The sequence below is a fragment of the Manis javanica genome, chromosome 7 (genome assembly GCF_040802235.1).
Source record: "Manis javanica isolate MJ-LG chromosome 7, MJ_LKY, whole genome shotgun sequence".
Classification (NCBI taxonomy): domain Eukaryota; kingdom Metazoa; phylum Chordata; class Mammalia; order Pholidota; family Manidae; genus Manis; species Manis javanica.
This window is the reverse complement of record NC_133162.1, coordinates 55,886,100-55,906,622: the sequence shown is the minus strand read 5'-3', so window position 1 is coordinate 55,906,622 and position 20,523 is coordinate 55,886,100. Positions and strand designations below refer to the sequence as shown.

Genomic DNA, 20,523 nt, shown 5'->3' with positions numbered 1-20,523 from the left:
TAAGGACTTCCAATGCTTTAACTAAAAGGAGAGATTCACACAGGAACTATAGGTGCTGAGACCACCTGGAGAGAAGGCATTTTGAGTTCTGAGGTTCTTTTCCTGCCACTCTCATCCTCCACAAACAGATGTGACTGGCATGGCAACCCACAAGCCTTAGCAAAAATGTGACCACTGAGGCCAAGAGCAGGCAGGACTCCACAGTGCTGGCTCCAAACCAGGAGCCTTCAAAGTCAGAGCTGTTTCTGTTTTTATGCAGTATCTGGAATTGCAAGTACCATCTGACCCTGGTTGGTAGGTGGCTACAACACAGGAAACCATTAATTTGGGGGACTTGGTGCAGGAGCACAGACCGTTTGGTCCTGTTAAGTACAGTCGTTCTCTTGTCGAAATATGTAGTGAGAGTCCTGTAGATAGATGTGTATTTCTTAACATGGAAGGATCTCCACTGGGGGTCAGGGGACCTCCAGCTCACTTGTCAGACATGAAAGGGTCAGCAAAGCTATGCACAGCCAAAAGTCATGAGTCTTGTGTGCAGGACTCTGCAGGGTACACCTTTTCACTCTCTCTTCTCAATTCCAAGCCTATCTATCTTTGTGAGTCTCTTGCACTCTGTTTTGCTCCCAAGTAGTCTCAGCTGACACTTCCTCTCAACTAAATCTTGGGAAAATGTTAAGGACAGGTTAAGAGCTGACTGTGTTATTCTCCTGAGGTCTCCTGCTTACTGTAGGAATGAAGCCTCTATGGTAGAATCTCAGGTGAGAACATAGATGATGAGGTCAGAGCTGCCCAGCTGTTTTCAGAAGAGGAAACTAAGGCACAGAAATATTACCAATAGACATTGTGACCAAGAGACCCAGCTAATAAAGGGTAGAGCTTGGATTTGAACTGGTGACATTAGTTGACGAGTCCCCTAAGGTTCTCTCCCCACCCCACCCCCAGCTTTAATATCATTGAGAAGTAAAAATTATACATACTTAAGTTGTAAAATGTGCTGAATTCATATGCACGTGCATTACAAACAGATTACCACAATCAAGCTAAGTTTCTGATGTTAGGAGACTGAGATCCCCAGGATAACAACATTATTCATCACTCTGTGTCCAAGCATATGTAGGCAAAAACCTGGTGACTTATTCTTATTAGGAAATTCGTGGGATGCAGCAGTCAATCTTAAAATAAGAGTGGCAAGTTAATCAAAAGGGCTCTGCCAGTGAACAAAGGTGTGACCACAGGCAAATCAAGCAGTCTCTGGACCAGGTAGAAAATTGCAAGCTCATATACCTTCCCAAAAGCAAATGATGAAGAGATTCGGGAATATATGTGCAAGAAAATATGCGTGTAAATTTATGGACATCAGTAATGCTGCTGCTGCATCGATCAGTTTTCTAATGCCATTTTCAGCCTCTGCTGGCCACGCTGCTCTATTGGTGAAATTCAGCTGCAGGTTGGTTGGTTACAGATCCACGAAGTGAGTAAGTTTCCAGGGTGTACCATCAAATGGTCAGGAGCTAACTCCTAACTTGGAGCAACTGAAAACATTAGCTCAACATTTTACAGTAACAACTGACAGAGATGCCAAGTTTGCTGGCTGAGCCAAGTCATCTGTGAAATGTGGACACAATTCAATTTAAATAATACAACAGTAGCAGCCTGGATTTATGTCTCTGCATGACTCTCTGTTCAGTTCATACTGGACCCACCACACTGCCTGATTTCTCAGCAGGCAGTTTAGCCTGTAGGAGGCATTCCATATTCAGTAACAAATCTCATTTCCTCTTAGACTGAAGGAGACAGCATAAGCCAGATGGCCCTTCAAGGCTGTTAATTATGTTCAATGACCCAAGATGGATGCAGTCTACTTCTGGACTTTTTCTCCTAACCCACGAGGTGGTGCTGAAGCACAGAAAATCTTAAACTTGCGGGTGTCTCCTGCTTCGAGGAGGGTAAAAAGGAAGGCAAAGATTCATTATCTCAGTACCTGAATATAAAAGGAAAATGTGGACTAGGAAGGACCTAGTGATGAAGGCCTCAGCCTCCGCAAATCCCACTTAAACTAGCAAATCCACAGGTGCCAGAGTTTCAGGAGCCTGAGGCTGCAGGTAAATTAGGTCTAAAAATTCAAAGGCGCTTAAGGAGCAATTAAGCTGTGCTTTGGTTTGGTAATGAAGCCAGCACAAAGCAATGAGCCAGGTAATTAATGTAATTGAGCCCAAAGCTGAAAAAGCCACTATGTCTCTGTTGCAAATCTACACCTGTTAAGGGCTCTGTGTGTTTACAGGTGGGCTAAGCAGTGAAAGAAACTTGAGAAAGATCCTGTAGGAAATTCTAGACAACTGCGAGGTCACCACTGCCAAAAGCCAGGGTGCAGAGAAGGAAAGACAGACATTCCCACAATCTTTCAAGAACTGTGCTGCCCAATATAGTCCCCACATGTGGCTGATGAGTACTTCCTGAACTGCAACAGACTTTAAGCTTAAAATACACACAGGATTTCAAAAAACTGTAAATTTTCTCAGTAATCATGTGTATGGATTACATTCTGACATGATAACATTTTGGATCCAATGAGTGAAACAAATTATTTAAATTAATTTCCTGTTTCTTTTTATTTTGGTTCTTAAAATTTGTTTTAATTACATATGTGGCTCACATTGTATTTCTGTTGGACTGTAGAGCAAGGTGTGGGCCCAACCATGTCTATTGCAGAATACTGAAATATTTTCATACCCAGTAGGTTGACTGGGTAAAACTCATGGTAAGCCCCTCATTCCCTCCACCACCCCAGGCGACAGGAACTAGCAAGCCCAAATCAGATATCTTAGTAGCCCTTCCCTACTTGTCTGAGGCAGAACAGAGAGAGAGAAGACTTGTGCTTAAGTCTAGAAAATAGAATGAAATAGTGAAATAACAAAGACACTTACCATGGGGAAAAGGGGTCTCTTATTAACCTCCCAAGAGACTTGGAGGAGTGCAGAGCCAAATGCAGTAAGTTGAGCAGTGAGAAGTCTTTATTTAAGGTAAAAGTACTACACACTTGAAGAAAGGGGAGTGTGGGCAATCTCCAAGAGGAAGCGCACTTAAGGGCTTGCTTAGCATTTGGTCTTTTAAGGCTTTCAAGAATGGGGCAAAGGACCGTGGGGGCCGTATAGGCTTGATATGTGGTCTCAAGATGTCTGTCTCCAGTGAGAGACATTATGTCACCATCCATAGTCTGTCCTGCAGATATTCTGTAAGAAACTTAACACAAGGAATTTCTTGATCCTGTTCTTCTCCAAGATAGTGGTTACCCTCAAGCAGTGAAGACATATCATTTAGGACTACTTGCCCTGCCTCAACATAGAGTAGGTTATTAGCTGATTACCATAAAATATGTTAGGAATCTTGCCTCCAAACTCCCTGGTTTTACAAATGCAACTCAGCCTTAAGCTGGAGTCCCTCCTGTTCTTATTATACTATTTATAGCTCACCATTTTCATCACAGGCAGGACAAATTAACGATGATGCTTGTCCCATGTCCCTGCCTCACCTCACTACCATGGTTGTTGGTGAGAAATAGACTTTGTAGTGACTCTGCCAGTTGTCAAATAACTCTACATCTTACTCACACCTATAAACCTTGCTTTTGTCTCTCATGACATTTATCAATTTGTGTTCTAATTGTGTGGCAGTCTCTCCAAGAAGAATATGAGTTCAAGGGTACAGGACAAATTTTAGCCAGGTTTTCAGTCGCTGCTCCCAGTACTGTGAGCATGTGCACATATGTTATATTGCACATGTGTCCTTTGGATATATGTTGATTGAAGGCAAGACATGGAAAGTCTCCTGAGCATTCAGGAGGCCACACAGTGGCCCTGCAGATCAGGCCCTCACATTCAGAAAGCAGGCTGCCTTTTTCTTCAGAAGAGATTTGAACTCAGTTTCCCCTTGGGGTAAGCTACTTGGGAAGAACAAGGAACAGGAAATCTCTGAAGGTTTTATGCAGTGAAAGATGCTAGAATCTAGAATTTAACTATTTTGTTGGAAATCCTCATAGCATAAAATGCCCAAGTCACTTATACTCCGTGCTTCAAGATCTCAACTGATTAGGTTCTTTGAATCCTCATTAATTTGTTTCTCATTTATAGATGTCTATGCCTCTCCAAGCTCTCACTTGACTCAAAAATTCTAGGATACAGGAAAGTTTTCTCTTGGGATCATAGATAATACATAATCCTTGCAACAACAGGCCTTAGCAATGAAGCTATTTACACCTACATCATTGGAAGAAGAGCTGGTATTGCTGCCCGGGCTCACCAGTGATGAATCCCTTGTCAGTTTGACAGGACAAGGCATTGGATGACTTGGCACACTTAAGGGCTTAGGATTCTGGGGGAGATCTACACATGTCAGCAGATCTAAAGGAAGCAGACCTGTGGCCCTACACCTGCACAAGCACAACTAGGTTTTCATTGCTGTGGAAAATAAAGACTCTCCACTCCAGGAATTTTTCTCAACTCTAACCACAATTGCTCTGGAGCTAACAGAGGATGTGGAGGAAACAGCTTGTCTATCTAAATGCATGGTGCTTCCTGGGATTTTCTGGACTCCCAGGTATTTCCACTAGGGGAGGGAGGAGGCAGGAGCAGCCAATATGAACCCATAGTAACAAAGCAGGGTGCCCTTGACTAATAAGGATGATGGTGCCTTTCTTAGAGCCCCCAACCATGGCCTGCCTTGTAGCTACCCTTTATCAAGTGCTCGCAAGGTCTCAAGCTCCATACTAAGGAGCTTCCAAACCTTACCTTAATCATCATTCCATATTGAGCCATAGTACTATTTTGATCCATACTTTTCAGAAAAGGTCACTGATGCTCAGAGGGGGTAAACATCTTGCTTAATATAACACAGAAAATAGGTGCTGGATGGTCTATGTGAATTCAAAGACCATGTTCTTAAACACTACAAAATGCTACTCCTCATAAGTGGGAGGTACTGATTAATCAAGAGGGGACTATGCAAAACTTTAGCCTGGAAGAAAAGTCACCCTCACCAGCCCCTCTCTGTACAAGCTTTGAGGAGGGAATGAGACTTGGCACTGAAGGAAAATGGCACCACCTTGCATGGGTGTGGTCACAGCTCACACCTGAGGCCTCAAGCAGCTGATTTTGGGGGTTGATTTGATAAGCACAACTGCCAATCAATTGTGAGTGAGAAGGACACAGCTGTGAACCTGTTTTTGAAAGATACATAAGACAAGTAGAGAAAGTTTATTGAGGTAAATATACATGCACTTTATTTAACCTACAGAGGATGGGGCAGAGGCTCAGAGAGGTTAAATGTCTTGGAAATTGTCACATAGTTAGTAAGAAGCCAAAAGAGGATTTAACTTAGGAGTATCAATCTCCAAAGTCACAGGCTGCTTCTCCTGGGAGTGGGTGAGATACTGCCTCTGAATCTTATGATCATGTGAGTTTAGAAGAAATTCAGATGCTAAAAGGAATTTAAAATTACACTGCCTGGCCAAGTTAATCCTCATTAATTAAATGTCATATTCCCTTTCCTCTGTATTATAGCAGCTCTCTGTATGTGGTTTTTACCCCATTTCTACTAGTTAAAAATATTGATGGAAATGCAGTCATCTAAGAATTGGGAGCTTTCTCCTTAGAGGCATGGGCCATGAGAGTCAGGGAAACAATGTTTATTTGTAGCCTACTATGTTCAGACACCATACTAACTATAGTTTAGTGAATACAGCAGACATCATCCCTACCAGTTCTAGGTAATGACCTTCAGGAAAGCCAGATACCAGACTTCTCCTTTCCCCTTAACATCTCACTGACAACCCATCAAGAAGTATATTAAGTCAGCCTCCTAAATATCTCCGTTTTCATCCTCTCTTCCACCCCAAGCAAAGCATCCACCGTCTTCACCTGGACTTTGAGATGGCCTCCTTCAGCCTCCCTGCCTTGTCTTGCCCCCTACCTTCTACCACCATCTTGAGACCAGAGGGATATTTCTAAAATGCAAATTTGACCATGTCACTCTTCCGCTCAGAATTCTTCCATGGAGTGTAAAATGAAAAACTGGGAGTTTCTTATCACAAAAATTGCATTTTTACTTCACAACCCATCAATTATACTTTTTTATAGATTCTCCAAAGAGAAATAAAAATGTATACCCACAAACAGACTTGTAAAAGAACATTCACGGCGGCTTTATTCAAAACAACCAAAACCAACCAACTATCCATTAACAACAGAAAAAGATCACCAAACTGTGGTACATTCAAACTATAGAGTACCAGCACTAAAAAAGAATGCAAAAATACTGAAAATGCAACAACTGGGATCAGGGCTACCTGATTTAGCAAATAAAACTACAAATATTGCATGGGACATACTCCTACTAAAAATTATTTGTTGTTCATCTGAAATTCAAATTTAACTGGGCATCCTAGCTGGTTTACCTAACTGGAAACCTAGCTGGTTTCCAATTGGGTTTGTCCAGTGAGAGATGGTAGAAGGGGACTGCAGTATGAAAGAGTTTGGGTATCTCTTCTTCCTCCACATTGGCCCTGTATCCTTGGTGGTAGGTACACCCCTCCATACTTAGAGCTCCTGCATGAACCCCAACTCTGGCTCCAGCACATGTAGCCTCTTCAGCTCCAGGGATGTACCTTAGACTAGGTTTCCTAGAAACAGAATGAGATGGAGAAGAGCCTGCAGATGGCTTATTGAGGAATGCTTTGGGGAGATACACCTATAAGGGAAGGAAGGAAGGAGGATTGGCCAGAAGGAAAAGTTAACATAAAGTTCAGCGAGGCTGCAGACGCTGCTGCAGGGAGCGCTGGAGCTGGAATGGACCTTCAGAGCTGTCCCAGATTGCGGAAAGGGGGCTGGGCTTTTGTATCCCCATATCAGACAGTCATTGGCCATGGCCACTCCCAGGAGGGAATGTGACCTGAATGAAGCTATGCCCTGCAGTGGCTGAGGATAACCAGGTGAAGGGCCAGCTGTGAGCCAGCAACAGTTGATATTCCCAGCCCCTGCAAATGGGTGCATATGCCCTGAAGAGGGACCTAGTTGAAGAACCCACGAAAGGTGGCAGTGGCTTCCCACTGGTGCTAGTGTCTAAGTGCCTCTGTCCACACCTCTGCCCACAGTCCATTTACTTAAGTCTCAATATTTGAAACATCTGGGGAAAATTCTGTTTCCTGAGGGAATACTGATGATACACAATGCACAAGTGTCACACACATATACACACATACACTTTCACTTATTAGGAATACTGACTGACACACAATGTACAAGTGTCACACACACACACACATACACTTTCACTTACTATGTCTTGGGACATGTTCCATCTCAGTCTATTATTGCCTTTATGGCTACACAGTAATTTACTGTATCAATATACCATAATGCAATTATCAAATTCCCTTCTTAGACACTGAGGTTATTTCTGGCTTTGCTCTTACAAACAATGCTGCAGTGAGCATTTGGGTATATCTTTGCACCCATCTACAGGACTAGGATAAATTCTTCATAGTGAAATTGCTCAATCAAAGAGTATGTATATTTTAAGTTTGATAGATACTGCCAAATTATCTATGAATAATTTACTCCAGTATCTGTTATCATGAGTGTGTGAGAGTGGCTGTATCAGCATGTATTCACCAATGCATGTTCACTACTTTTAAGGCAGACTATTTGATCTGAGGTCTCCCAGGGGCATGCAATCCTCTTACCCTTTTCTCCTGCCCCCATCACATGCTTCTTGGATACATACTTGTTGCTGGAGTGGAGGAAGACCTCTCTTAGACTATGTGTGGCTTCACCATCCATTTTTCCCATGGTCTTTTTTACCATTCCTTCCTGCAGAGTGTCTTATACCTGTCTCTCAGGGCTAAGTGTCAGGTGTGATTACTGGAATTTCTACCTCCACTCTGAAATCAGGATGTCAGTCTACAGCCAGGAAATTGGAAACTAACCTGAAATAATGAAACCTGTCATATGTAAATACACCTTATTGTGTAAGCAGTAATCAGCCCAGTGCTGATTACAATCTGCAGATTCTCAGACACTCAGTGTTTGCTGCTTGAAGATACTAGGGATCTCACCTTGATGCCTTCTGAAAGCCATTATACCATCTCTAAATAGGAAGGGTCAGCTTTCAGAAACCATTCAGCTTCATCAATCCTACCACTGCAGTTCCAAGTTTACTCTTAACACCCTCCCATCCTAGCATAACATATAGAGATGTATTTCATTTGTTTTGACTAAATGCAATGTTAAGTACACTCTCTAAAATTAGTTCTGGAACATTCTTGGAAATGGAAGAGAAGTTATATAATTTCAGGAACACGAAATGAAGGGCCACCTGTCATTTCATCTAATGCTTTAATCTCTTGGTTTTAAATGTAGCTACACTTGACTTTAATAGAAATGGATGTCATCCAGCACATTCTGGTAGGCCTGACACCTCCCATCAAAACTTGAGACACAATCTGTGAAAAATGGACAATCTGAAAGGGCCCAAGAGAAGAGAGCAGAGGTCAGGCCAGAGCGAATAACTTCAGACACTGAAGCAGGGCCGAGCAGACTCAGGCTGCTGAAGTACCTTAGTGAGGGCTAAATGCCACCCTTCTTTCCCTTCCTGGTACCAGGAAAACATGATCCAGAGGAGGAGGTCTGGGCTGCTGCTCACTCAAGGGGAGGACAGTAAGGCCGAGTGAGCTAGCAGAAGCTGACTAAATAACAGATAGATAATTGGAAGTACTCTGCAATTGATCACCGCAGCTCTATGCCCTAAAGCAATTCCTCAGCCCTGGCATCTGTAGTTTTTTCCTCTGTAAAATGGTGATAGCATCATTGCCTGACCTACATTACATGGCTGTTATGAAGATCAAGTGAGATACTGATAAGAGAGCACTTTGTAAACAAGGCAGTGCAGTACAATAAAAGGAGGTTGAATTTCCACCCTCATTCAGAGTGCCTGCCTACCCCATGGGCCTGACAGGAATGTCTTGTCCCACTCAGTGCAATACAGTAGCAAAAACTTTCACTGAAAAGAAAGCCAGGGATCATTTGTCAATCAGACAGACATTTCAGGTCGTTTATCCAGGATTGTGGATGAGTTTGCAGTGTAATGATCTATCCCCACTCTCTCAGGTCATCAACAGAGGTGATTATCATGGATGATCAAAGTCAGTAATTCACTTCTGGCTGTGAGACAAAGCAAAACTATTTGGCCTTATATGTAAACTTCACATAGGAACAGGAACAGTAATTTTAGACTACTTAGCACCAGGCCTAAGTCAGTCAACAGAGTTAACAATATTTTCATACCTAAGAAGAAAATTTCTTATGATTTGCTTGCATTCAAAGTGTCCCATCACTTCCACCCATTTCTCTTGAACCCACTGTAATAAGACACTTGTGTGCTGACTGCTCCTTCAAACTGCTTATCAAGATCACCAAATGAACACTGCTGAAGCCAATGATGCATTTACCGGCCTTGCCTTACGTGACCCCACTGGCATCATTTAACACAGCTGACCACTCCTTCCTTCTTAAATCACTTTCTTCACTTGGCTTCAGGGACACTGTTCTCTCTTTTTCCTATTTGTCATTTTGCTCCTTTTCAGCCTTGTTTGTTGGGTACATCTCATCTTCCAGATTTCTAAAGGACGGAATGTCCAGAGCCAGTCCTTGCCCCTCTTCTCTATCTACACTCACTTCTTAGTGACGTCACCCAGACTTGTGACTTCAAATACTTTCTGTATGACTGATAATCCCCAAATGCACAGTGAGTGACCCTGAACTTCATGCCTATGCGTCCAATTGCCTGTTCAACATCCCCACCAGAACATATAATAGATATCTGAAACTTAGCAGACCCATATCAGGACTCTTATTTTATAACCTGCAAAATTTCACTCATCTCAGCAAATGGCAACTCCATCATTTCCATTGCTGGAGCCAAAAACATTGGAATAATCCTGGCTTCTCTCTCTCATTTTTCACATCAAACCCATCAACAGATCTTGGCTCTACCTTCAAAGGTCATCCAGAATCTGATTACTTCTCACCATCTTCAATCCGTTTCAAGTCACCTTCATTTCCCAGCTGAGTTACCACAACAGCTTCCTACCTGTCTCTCTGCTTCCCTTTGGTCTTCTTGTAGTCCATTCTGAACACAAAAACCAGAACGATACTCTTAAAACATTATCAGATCTTTCTCTCTTTCTTTTTCTTTGTTCCTTTCTTCCTTCCTTTCCTTTTCCTCTTCAAAAGTCATAAATTGAAGCATCCATAAAGTTCACCCCAAAACATGTAAACTGTATAATTACAAAAATAAGTAAATAAAGTTTTAAAACATGCCGATAGCTAATATCTAAACTATATAAATTCTTATTTGAAATCAGTTTGAAAACATCCAGTAAAAAAATGTGTCAAACATAAACATAAAAGCTTCAACATAGCAAAAGATAATATAAACAAAGTAAAAGGACAAGTGACAACTTGGGAAAAATCACTTTCAATTTATAGTATAGATGAAGGGCAAATATCCCTAATACATAAAGACTTCCTAAACATATGTAATACAAAGACCAATAACCCTATGGAAAAACAGAGTTTACAAAGAAAAAAATTTAAATGTCCCTTACATATATGAACAGAGGCTCGGCTCAACCTCACTCATGCTAGAAGAAATGCAAATTAAAACTGCACAAATAAACCTAAGTGAGTATCAAATTAGTGACTTAGTCACACAGAAAGTAACATTGTCAAAGGACTGAAACATAATAATCTGAGTGCACATCCTCAATAAGGTACCCTAAGTGTTAGGCAGAAAGACAGAAATGAGCAGGATGAAAAAGAGAAAGGGCTTCCCAAAGATGACTCAGGGAGTTGATCAAATAGAACCAGAAAGCCAGAATGACTCAAAGAGTTAATCAGATGAAGCCACAGGGTCCAAGAGTGCCTCAGGAAATGTCCAGGGACCCTCCCCCCAGATAAGAAACATCAGAGACACAGGCACAGCACAGCCCCTGTCCCATTTCACCATTCAGAACAAGCCGAGAGAGCTGACCGCTGTCAATCAAGGACCTCTCTGCACTGCCAAAACCACATAAAATAAGCCTCAGAATGAACATCCACACCAGCCTGTCTTATCTGAGGCAGGCCGGCTCTGCTGCTCTATGCAGTGTATTAAAACTTACTTTGCTTTCTTGACTGTGGTCTCTCGTCTCACTATATCTGACTTCCCTGCAACCTCAAGCTGAGTCCTTTCCTTCCAACATAAGGACATAAAGAACTGCAAAGCAATCTTAAATTGTCTCAGTAATCATGTTACTAGTAATAATATCATTATTTTGAAAATGTTACATACAGGATAGGATAGGGAAAATATTATTATTAGAAAATCAAGATTTTCAACATCAAAGAAGAGTTTAAATATAACATCAGTGAAGTTAGGTAAAAATATGCGATCCTCAATTTATATTAGAATTATTGGTACTAACTCATAATGCATTTTCTATTGGAAAAAAAAAGCAAAAATACCTATTTTGTAAAAACAGTCTCCAGTCCACTAGCAATGAGCACCCCAAATACCCAGACTGTGGTCTAAAAACCACCCCACGGGTTCCTTGGAGGAATGGCTAATTCCAGACCTGGGATAGAAAATATGTAAGATGAGCCTAAAACATCTTGTCATACCAGGAAGCAAAAAAACTAGCAAAACTACTGAGTGGTGTCACTAGGACTCAGGAGTTAGCTTGATGGGTAATTCTGATCATCAAAAAACAATTGCTGGAAACCCCTCATCCCCCTCAAATTAAAAATCCATGACTTTGTAATGATATCTTCCCCCAACGGGATGAGAGGGTCTCATTGGTGAAATTTGGAGGCCAGAAAACCAACTAATTTTTCTGAAACTGGTAAACAAAGAGAAAGAATCAAATACATATCTTGGTTTCCCTGTATCCACTGTTCCTGAGGAAACTGATAGTTGAAAAGGGGAATCTTCTCTTTAAAGAACTATGTCAGTAGATAGATGAAGGAATGGTAGAATTAGAGTATCATGATTTTGCAGCCTCTATTATAATAATGAGCATAGGCAATGCTCCCATATAGCTGGAAAAGCCGATAGGTGAAGAAACCATTATGAAGAAATTTATAATGGATGATTATACTGGACCCAGTGCTCAGTCTTAACACACACACACACACACACACACACACACACACACACACACACACACACACACACACAAAAGGGAGACAACTAGACATTTAGAGCACCCTGATGGAAGTACACATCCACCAGTGAATTTTTCTTACCAAATAATCAACCCTGAATGTGATCAAGATATAACTACTACCAGTTTCCAGGTAGTACTGGGTCCAAAGAATATATTAAATGACACCAGGGGGGTACAATCAGCAAAATACAGAATGTGGGAAACTCTATAGTACAAATAATCTGATTTCTTCAATAAAGTAAGCAAAGGAAAATCTTTAAATTAAAAGAGATGTAAGATTCATATCAGCTAAATGTAATGTGTAGTAGGAATTTTTAAGTATGTTTTTGGATGGCAAATCTAGAATAGCACTGCCCAATAAATATATAATATGCACCATATGTGTGATCTTAAATCTTATAGTCCTCAGTCCTGCAGGAAGCTATACAACTCGGTTGGTGCTTCAGGGTTGTCCCAAATGAGTCAAGGAGACCATTCATCAGTCACTGAGGCCAGGGTCTCTGGCATCTAGCTTCCCTTGAGAAGGGAGTGTAATCCCTTTAGCGGTAGGCAGTTCCTGGAGCAGCCCTCAGCTATGAGCCCTCAGCAGCCAAGCTCAGCCCATGGAGGACCAAGTACTTAGGTCCTGAAAGGATGTCTAGGGGGGTACACCCCAGCATGCACTACAACAGCAAATGTATATACCTTTTTCTTCCCCAGGGCAATCTCATAGATAGAATAGACCTTAAAGCACAAATTCTAGAGTACCATGGAATCTACTTTTTGCTTGAAGAAATCACTTGAACACAAGGACTGCATCTGTTTTGTTCATCACCACTACCTCAGTGCCTTTGTGCCCTTAGTACAGGGGGTGTGCTAAATAACAGTTTGTTGAATGAATACATAAGTTAACAAGTACATTTTTAAAAGTGCTCTCTGGATTTACACCTAACTGAATAGCAATTGCTCCTACTGAAGCGTGAACTTCCTTGGGGAAAGAACCTTCCTTACCTATTTTTATATTTCTATCATCTAGGATAGCCCCCAGGAGTGATTTGCTGCCCCCTACCACCACCACCACCACCACCACACACATACACACACACAGACAATTGTTTGCAGAGCAATAGTTTGACAAAGGCGCAGCCATTTACCAGTGAAACAAGAATCCAATTTACTATATATATACACATACCATTTTATCATATACCTCCTACTTTTTATGATATCAGGGTTTATATTCTAATATACCACTTATAAGAGCAGGAGTCCAAAATAATTTCTGTCTTTAGAAACTACTACATGCTGGACATTTTGCATCTATTATTGCTAAACCTTCCAACAGTAAAGCTTGCTGATTACAAAAGTGGAGCTCAGGCAGTTTAACAAGCCCAACTAAGATTACCCACCTATGCAGATGGTAACACGGAGCTAGGAGGTCAAAGCCTGCTCTGTTGGACTCCAGATGCCAGGCTTCCTCCTCTGCTCCAGGCTATTTTCCTGTTACCTCCTACCCCTGATGTCCACCTCACCAGGCCCCAGGCACTTACAACAGCCTTCAGCACTCCACCAATGTCCTGGGGGTATGCTCCCACTCACGGAACCCATCCAGACAAACCAGGCTAACCAGACTCAGCTGCCATTTCCTCTACCACCTAGAGCCATGCTCTTCCCGCAGATCCCTTGAGGATGGGAGCAGGCAAATCCCTCTAAGGTGAAGCCAGTAACTCACAAAGGAAGTCCACCTCAAGCTTCTTATAGAAGCCCAGATGAAAGGAGGCTTCTGCTTAACTAAACAAAACCCTGAGGTTTTCAGTTTTCAGGTCTTTCTGCAAAAACTGTGATGCCCTAAGTCCTGAAACAAGGTTTTCCTGAGATGTTTCACAGCTGTTATCTCAGTAACAGTAATGAAGTAATGAAGACATATGTGTTCCTCTCCCTCTCCCTCACCCTCCCTCTCCCCATCCCCTCCCCTCACACACGCATACCTTCTCCCAGGTTTCTTGAGGACATCCATTCCCCAGTTTCATCAGAGTAGGCTGCCGGAGAGAGAGATGCTTCTGTTGTCAACTTCCCTTGGTTCACACCACTTCCCAGGGCTTTGAGAACAAGTTATAGATGCAGCTCTTGTCCCTGCTTATGCCTCTCTGCTAGTGACTGCTAAAATGCCCCTTGGTAGTTACAGATGTTTTCCATCTTGGACAGATGAAGGTCCCATATATTAGTGCATTTCGCTGCACAAACCAACACTACAGTTCTCTCCAGGGACCTGGCCCATCCTGACTCTGGGTAGCAAGGCACATTCACTGGCCTCAAATGATTCTTCCACTGAGCCCTTGTTCCTGCTTGACCTTCAGGGAGATGCATTTTCTTCAGAAGGTGATCCTGCCCAGGAGTTCTCAGAAGGCACCCTCCCAGCAGCCTTAGAGACCATGTGCAAAGGAGCAGCTGACCTGTCCCATCACTTCTGAGAGGCTGATAGAGCCAGTCCCACCTGGTCTTCTCACTGTTATGAGCTACTCTTAGAAAGGCCGATGAGTGCTGTACATGTTCACAAATTTTCTAATCTAAGATGGAGGAATAATGACTTGCCTCATCACAACAGGAACTTTTCCAGGAATTAAAAACAGGCATAGTTCTATGATTATGTGGCTTTAAGTTGACCTACAGCAGAGCAACACTTTGACCACCATTAATTATTTGTTATTGAAAACATACTGTTTACCAGAGATTTTAGACTAGAAAAAAATGGATTAAATTTTCAAAATATGTATGTGTATATATATTTGCAAGGAGAGAAAACAAAAAGTAATGACTCTTTAGGACAAGGAATGCATGTAGTAAAAAGCAACTAATGTGTCTGAGAACTGCTAGAAATAGAATCCCAGACCTGGCAAGGAATTATACTCCTTCAAGAGTAAATCTCAGGCGTACTGGGAAGGCCTAAGGGCCCTGAGCTGAAGCCAATTAGTGCTCAGTAAACAAATAGGAGCATTTTGCTTTCTGCCCAATTTCAGGCCCAACTTCCAAGTAGCTCAGATGATGAGTTCTTAAGAAAAAAAATAAAAGTTCAAATTCCCATAGCAGTTTAATTTACAAAGTGGATTCTATTTGATTTGTGGAGGAACAGCATGTATTTTGTTTTTTGTGTCTGAATGGCAATTCCAGAAAAATGTGCTGAGTCATGAATCCCTAAGGAAAAAAGATTTTGAGAAGAACACGCCTGGGGGAGGACAGGGGCTTTGACAGTTGTACAAGTTAGGGATGACAGAAGGCTCGTTATTCTTCTTCTAAATGAGGCCCTTCAATGCCAACATTTACCCCACACCTGTGCCCAGGAACACTTGATATCTCCCTCAGGTATTGAGAAGTCACACACTAAAGAAAAATGGCACAACAAAAAATAATAATGATAGCCAATATTTACTGGACATGATCCGGACATACATATGCATTATCTTATTCAATTTCCACAATAGCCCTATGATGTGTTTGACAAATGAGTAAACTGAGACTTTGAGAGGCTAAATAATTTGCTCACAATCACCCAGCCACAGGCACTGGCCCAGGAATTATAATCTTAGCAAGTGTGTATACTGCATCTCCAAATATTACCCATTTATTCATAAATCTCTCATTTTAACCAGTTGTGGTTAAACTCGTTACTTAAAAAGGCATCTTATTAACTGGCATACTTCAGATGCAACTGACTGTGGAGCAGAAGGTCCTTAGATTGTTATTAGAGGGAAAAATTATATGGCACTGCTGATGTAAATTGCATATTTTATGTGTTTAATGTAACACTCCATCTAAGTAAAAGAAAAATCGACATTCTTCCCTTCAAAATAGGGCCCTTCTGTATTTCCTGGAATGTCCTTTGTTAAGATAATCCTATACTGATTGCTAGAAATTGAGGCTCCCTGAGGTCATGCGACTTCCAGCCAACGCACCATTCAGTGATGACCTCCCAGGGCTGGATCTTCTTGGGAATTGATCCTCATGGGGCCTTTAATGTTGGTGGCTGAAACCTCTCACCTGATGACGTGGTCACCCTGGAGAAAATTAGGTCACCAGCTGGCTCCTAGGAGGCTCATCAGAGAGAGAGAGAGAGAGAGACAGAGAGAGGCAGGAGGCTGCAAGGAAGAGCTAGGTGTATAAACAGGGAGGAGGGCCTCTAATATATTTACTTCACATGTTTCCCCAATTCAGCCCCAGGCTGAGTTCTTAGAATGCTAAAAATATCTTTGAGTCACAAAAGATTATATTCTAATCAATATCATTTCACTGTGTTGAAATTTTAACTGTGTTTAAAAATGCTAATTCTTAGGTAGTGGGCAATTCATGAATATTTTATAAAAACATGACCTCTCTAGTCACTAAAGGATTGGTTTTATAGCCTACTCCAGCTAGGTCTCATTTTCTAGCCATGCTAGAAATCAAAGGATTTACTGGAAACATTTCTCACTGTGCTTTTGGACATATAAAATACTTTTATGCCTCACATATACATATATAAAGGATATGTTGTTCATATCATGACAGTTATGTTTTGTTCCATAAATGAGGATCATAATCCCCATCTCATGGGGGCTATTATGAGTGGCAAATAATATAATGTGCTTGGAACACATTAAGAATTCTGTTAATGGTTGGTGAGATCATTGTTAAGAATCTTACAGGGACTGATACGTTTCCTTCTTGGAAGGCAATGGTCAAAATACTTTAGCAAACTGACTTTTGAATATGCTGATATCCAATCCCCAGATTCCGGGGTCTGAGGTGCACAGGAGGTAATTTATGTGTGTACATTCATGTGAAGCATCACTGCAACTGGGGAGAAGGAGGCCTGGCTAAGAAGGGAAAAGGCAACCACACCGATGCAAAAGAAACAAAAAAATATTTTATTGTAACTTAAAATTCATTCCGTAGACAACAGATAATGCACACACAGGATGATATTAGTAGACATTTGGACAATTATCAACATTGATGAATGTGGGGATGTCATACATTTAAACTTTTTCGGGTTATTGGATTTCCTGAACATATAATGGCAAAAAGGAACTTTCAACACAAAAACACTTACATTTTTTTAAATGTCACACTGACTAACCTTGACAGTGACTAAAGAATGAGGTACAGAAAACTTTCCAGAAGTCTGAGTATGGAACAGAAGTCCAAGGTGCTTTGGAGCCCCGTTACTGTGTTATTGAGTAGGATTAACGGTTATGAAATTCCCCACACTCCAGGTTTACTGGAGTAAAACATAGAAAAGCACTATTACCTACCTCACTGAGGTGTTGTGGGGATCCATGCTTATAAAGTGCTTCAGGCGCCTTCAAAGAAAGGCAACATAGAAGTATAAAATAACCTTACATATTTCAAAAGAAATGAAAAGACAATTTTGGCACAATAGGAAGAGTGCCTCCTATTACTTGGCTATTTATTTTTTAAAAAAAGACAAAAACCCTTATTGTTCTTGTGTTTTTCAGTGAAGAGAACAAATGTTTCTCTATTGCCAGTCTTAAAACAATCATTCTCAATCAACCCTGGCTGTGCTATCAGAATCGCTTGAAGAGTTTATTAAACATATAGAGGCTTGGCTCACAGCCTAGACCTACAGAATTAAAATTTCTAAGAGTAGTAGTACTCAGGCAACAATATTTTTCATAAGACCTAGAGGATTCTGATGCTAACAGTTTAAAAAATATTTCTTTGGAAAAATGTCAACTGATTAAACTTTGATTTTCTTCCTAGAATATTTTTCTTATGATTGAATAAAATTTGATCAGGGTATCAATTTCTTATTGCTCTTTCCCTTGCCATGTCCCACATAGACACACACCCAAACTTTTTAGTTCTGCCCTTGAATTAAAATTTGATAGTGGTAAAAAAATCTGATAGTAGCAAGTAAATTCTTCATCACGAAGTTTTGCAAGGCTTATAATTCATCCCCACTGTGGCCAAAGCAAATGGATGTTTCCCATTTGCCAAAATGGAATGGTTTAAATATGCATTTCCAATTTGGAAACAGGTAAAACCAGCACTTCATGGAAATAGCAACTGAGTAGATGCTGACAGACAAAAGTGAGCAGGTTATGCCAGCCAACCATGAAGAAAGGCTACAGAGGCTACTCTGCTTGGAGATTGCCTGCATCTCAGCAAACAAATGCCTTAGGAATTGAAATGATTTAATCTCAGTGGGCACCAAACATAGGGTGCTTCATCAAGGTAAACAAAATAGAATAATGAACTAGTGACTATGATTTAAAATATCTGTTTTAAAAAATGATCAGCTTGCTCCATGGCAATTCTTAATGCTATTTTAGTAACCATTTTCATTTCCTGGCTGGCTTGAAGTATTCTATTTACTAGCTAGTCTAACACAGAGAAGAGTTAGTCCTTTGTGGCCTTCACACATATCATGCTGCTTATATCAGTTTTAAAATAGAATAGTCCCCTCTGGTGTCTTGCAATGCAACTAATAGAGTCTGCAGAGAAATTCTATTTCTTTGCACAGAGAAAGCCTTCTGAGGCTGGCCGAGATGTTTACAAAGTCAAAAATCATGAATAATAGTAAAACAGAAGAATCCTGCTTCTTGGAAAAGGAAAAAAGAAAAAAAGAAAGAAGATAGAGGCTATACATATAATAAGAAAATAAGATACGTCTTTAAAAATTCACTCAAAGTCAGCCACAGTGAAATTGTGCCATGGGGAAACAGTAGAGTGTCTTCCAATATTCCTCTAAACATTAGAGGCAACTTTGTACAAAAAGGGCATTGAAGCTGGCCTGGGAAGTTGCTTGTTGCATGTATTCCAGAAGGGCAAGGCGGCCAGCAGCAGAATAAAACCTCCCAGCAGAACGCAGAAGCCACTAAAATAAAAGGCAATGTCATAGGTCTGGGTCCAGTCATAAAACCAACCTGTAAAGAAAGGAAGAAAAAGTGAATTTGATAGAGCATGCAGATGAAGTCCACACCCTAATCTTATCAATGTGATATACCCTTAGGATTAAGATATACGTTATCCCACCTTTCTAAAGTGTCCTATTGGGAGTTAGCAGAGGAGAATTTCTCAAATATTTGGACAAGAATAAGCAGGCATTTTGAGTTTTTCCCAAATAAAAGATGAACACAAATCCTTGAGCTTTTTCAACTATATCAAAGTGCTTTTGAATAAATAATTACCATGAGATATCTGTGCAGATCTTTTTTGTGCTAAACGGTGCTACTATTACCATCTGAATTTCTATACACAGGGATGTTACAAAGAAGGAGAGAAAAGTGAGTTGACTTTAAGATAAATAGCTTACCAACAATTGGTGGTCCAAGGCTATTTCCAAGTCCAGCAAAGAACATTAATATCCCATAAGCATGGGCTAACTTTTCAATTCCCACAGTCTTTGTGGTCACATACGGGAAAATAGACCAGTTACCAGTAAGAAAACCCAGGATCCCAGAAAGTATTGCCAAGGTGACATAACTTTTGGCCAATGGAATTGCACATAAGGCCAGGCCCATAATTATTAAGGTAGTTATATAAAGATACAAAGTATTAATCCACTTGAAGTCAGCCAGTATCCCTAAAAGGAGTTTACCAACTGCTGTCATAATGCCGATAATGGAAATAAGAGGCATAATCAACTCTTCTTCTTTCACATTTGAACTTCTTGCTACATCTTCCATAAGTAATGAAGGTGGAAACCCTCCAATGTCAAAAAGAAAGATAGCAATGAAAAGTGCTGAAAATACTTTGTTTTTAAAAAGAGACACAGTTTCTCCACAGTAGTTTTTATATAATTGCCACTTCCTTTTGGCAAGCTGTTTGCAAAAATAGGTCTGTTCTGCAACTTTCTTTTTGTATGTTTCAGTCTCTTTCATGTGTGCCATTGTTGCTGGGTTTTTATGAAGCAGACTCTCCTGTTTCCAGTCACCATTGGCTAAAGTGCTTTTGCCTATTTCCTCACTACTGTAGTTCTTTTCAATAATATTTATGTTTTCTTCTGGGCTCTTTTCTTTTTCATTGTAAATGGAGTATCTATCTGGTACATTTTCCAGAGCTGTTTTTTCAGGCAAAGGGCAATCAGAGGATTGGAGGGGTCGCATCAGACTGCCACAGGCTAATATATTTAAAGCTAAAGCACCCACAATCAGCAGGCATCCATCCAGTCCATAGAATTCAATCAGCAACCTCTGCAGAGCAGCATATATAAAAAGTCCAACACTTGAACCTAAAAAGGAAATGGGAACTGTTCAATCTTAATCTCTTATAATTTGGGGATCTCAGAA

The 20,523-nt window shown here is 40.8% G+C and overlaps 1 protein-coding gene across 6 annotated transcripts in view; it reads right to left on the bottom strand.

Annotated features, from left to right (window-relative positions):
• Positions 1–17,115: 17,115 nt before the first annotated feature.
• Positions 17,116–20,523, bottom strand: part of SLC16A9 (solute carrier family 16 member 9) — an 81,018-nt gene continuing 77,610 nt past the window's right edge. For all 6 annotated transcript variants that reach the window (XM_037002965.2, XM_073241014.1, XM_073241016.1 and 3 more), the window contains 2 exons: positions 19,548–20,465; positions 17,116–19,158 (listed from right to left, as the gene is read on the bottom strand). In XM_037002965.2, coding sequence (XP_036858860.1) covers positions 18,980–19,158; positions 19,548–20,465 — 1,097 coding nt within the window. In that variant the 3' untranslated portion in view covers positions 17,116–18,979. The remainder of the gene's footprint in view (positions 19,159–19,547; positions 20,466–20,523) is intronic.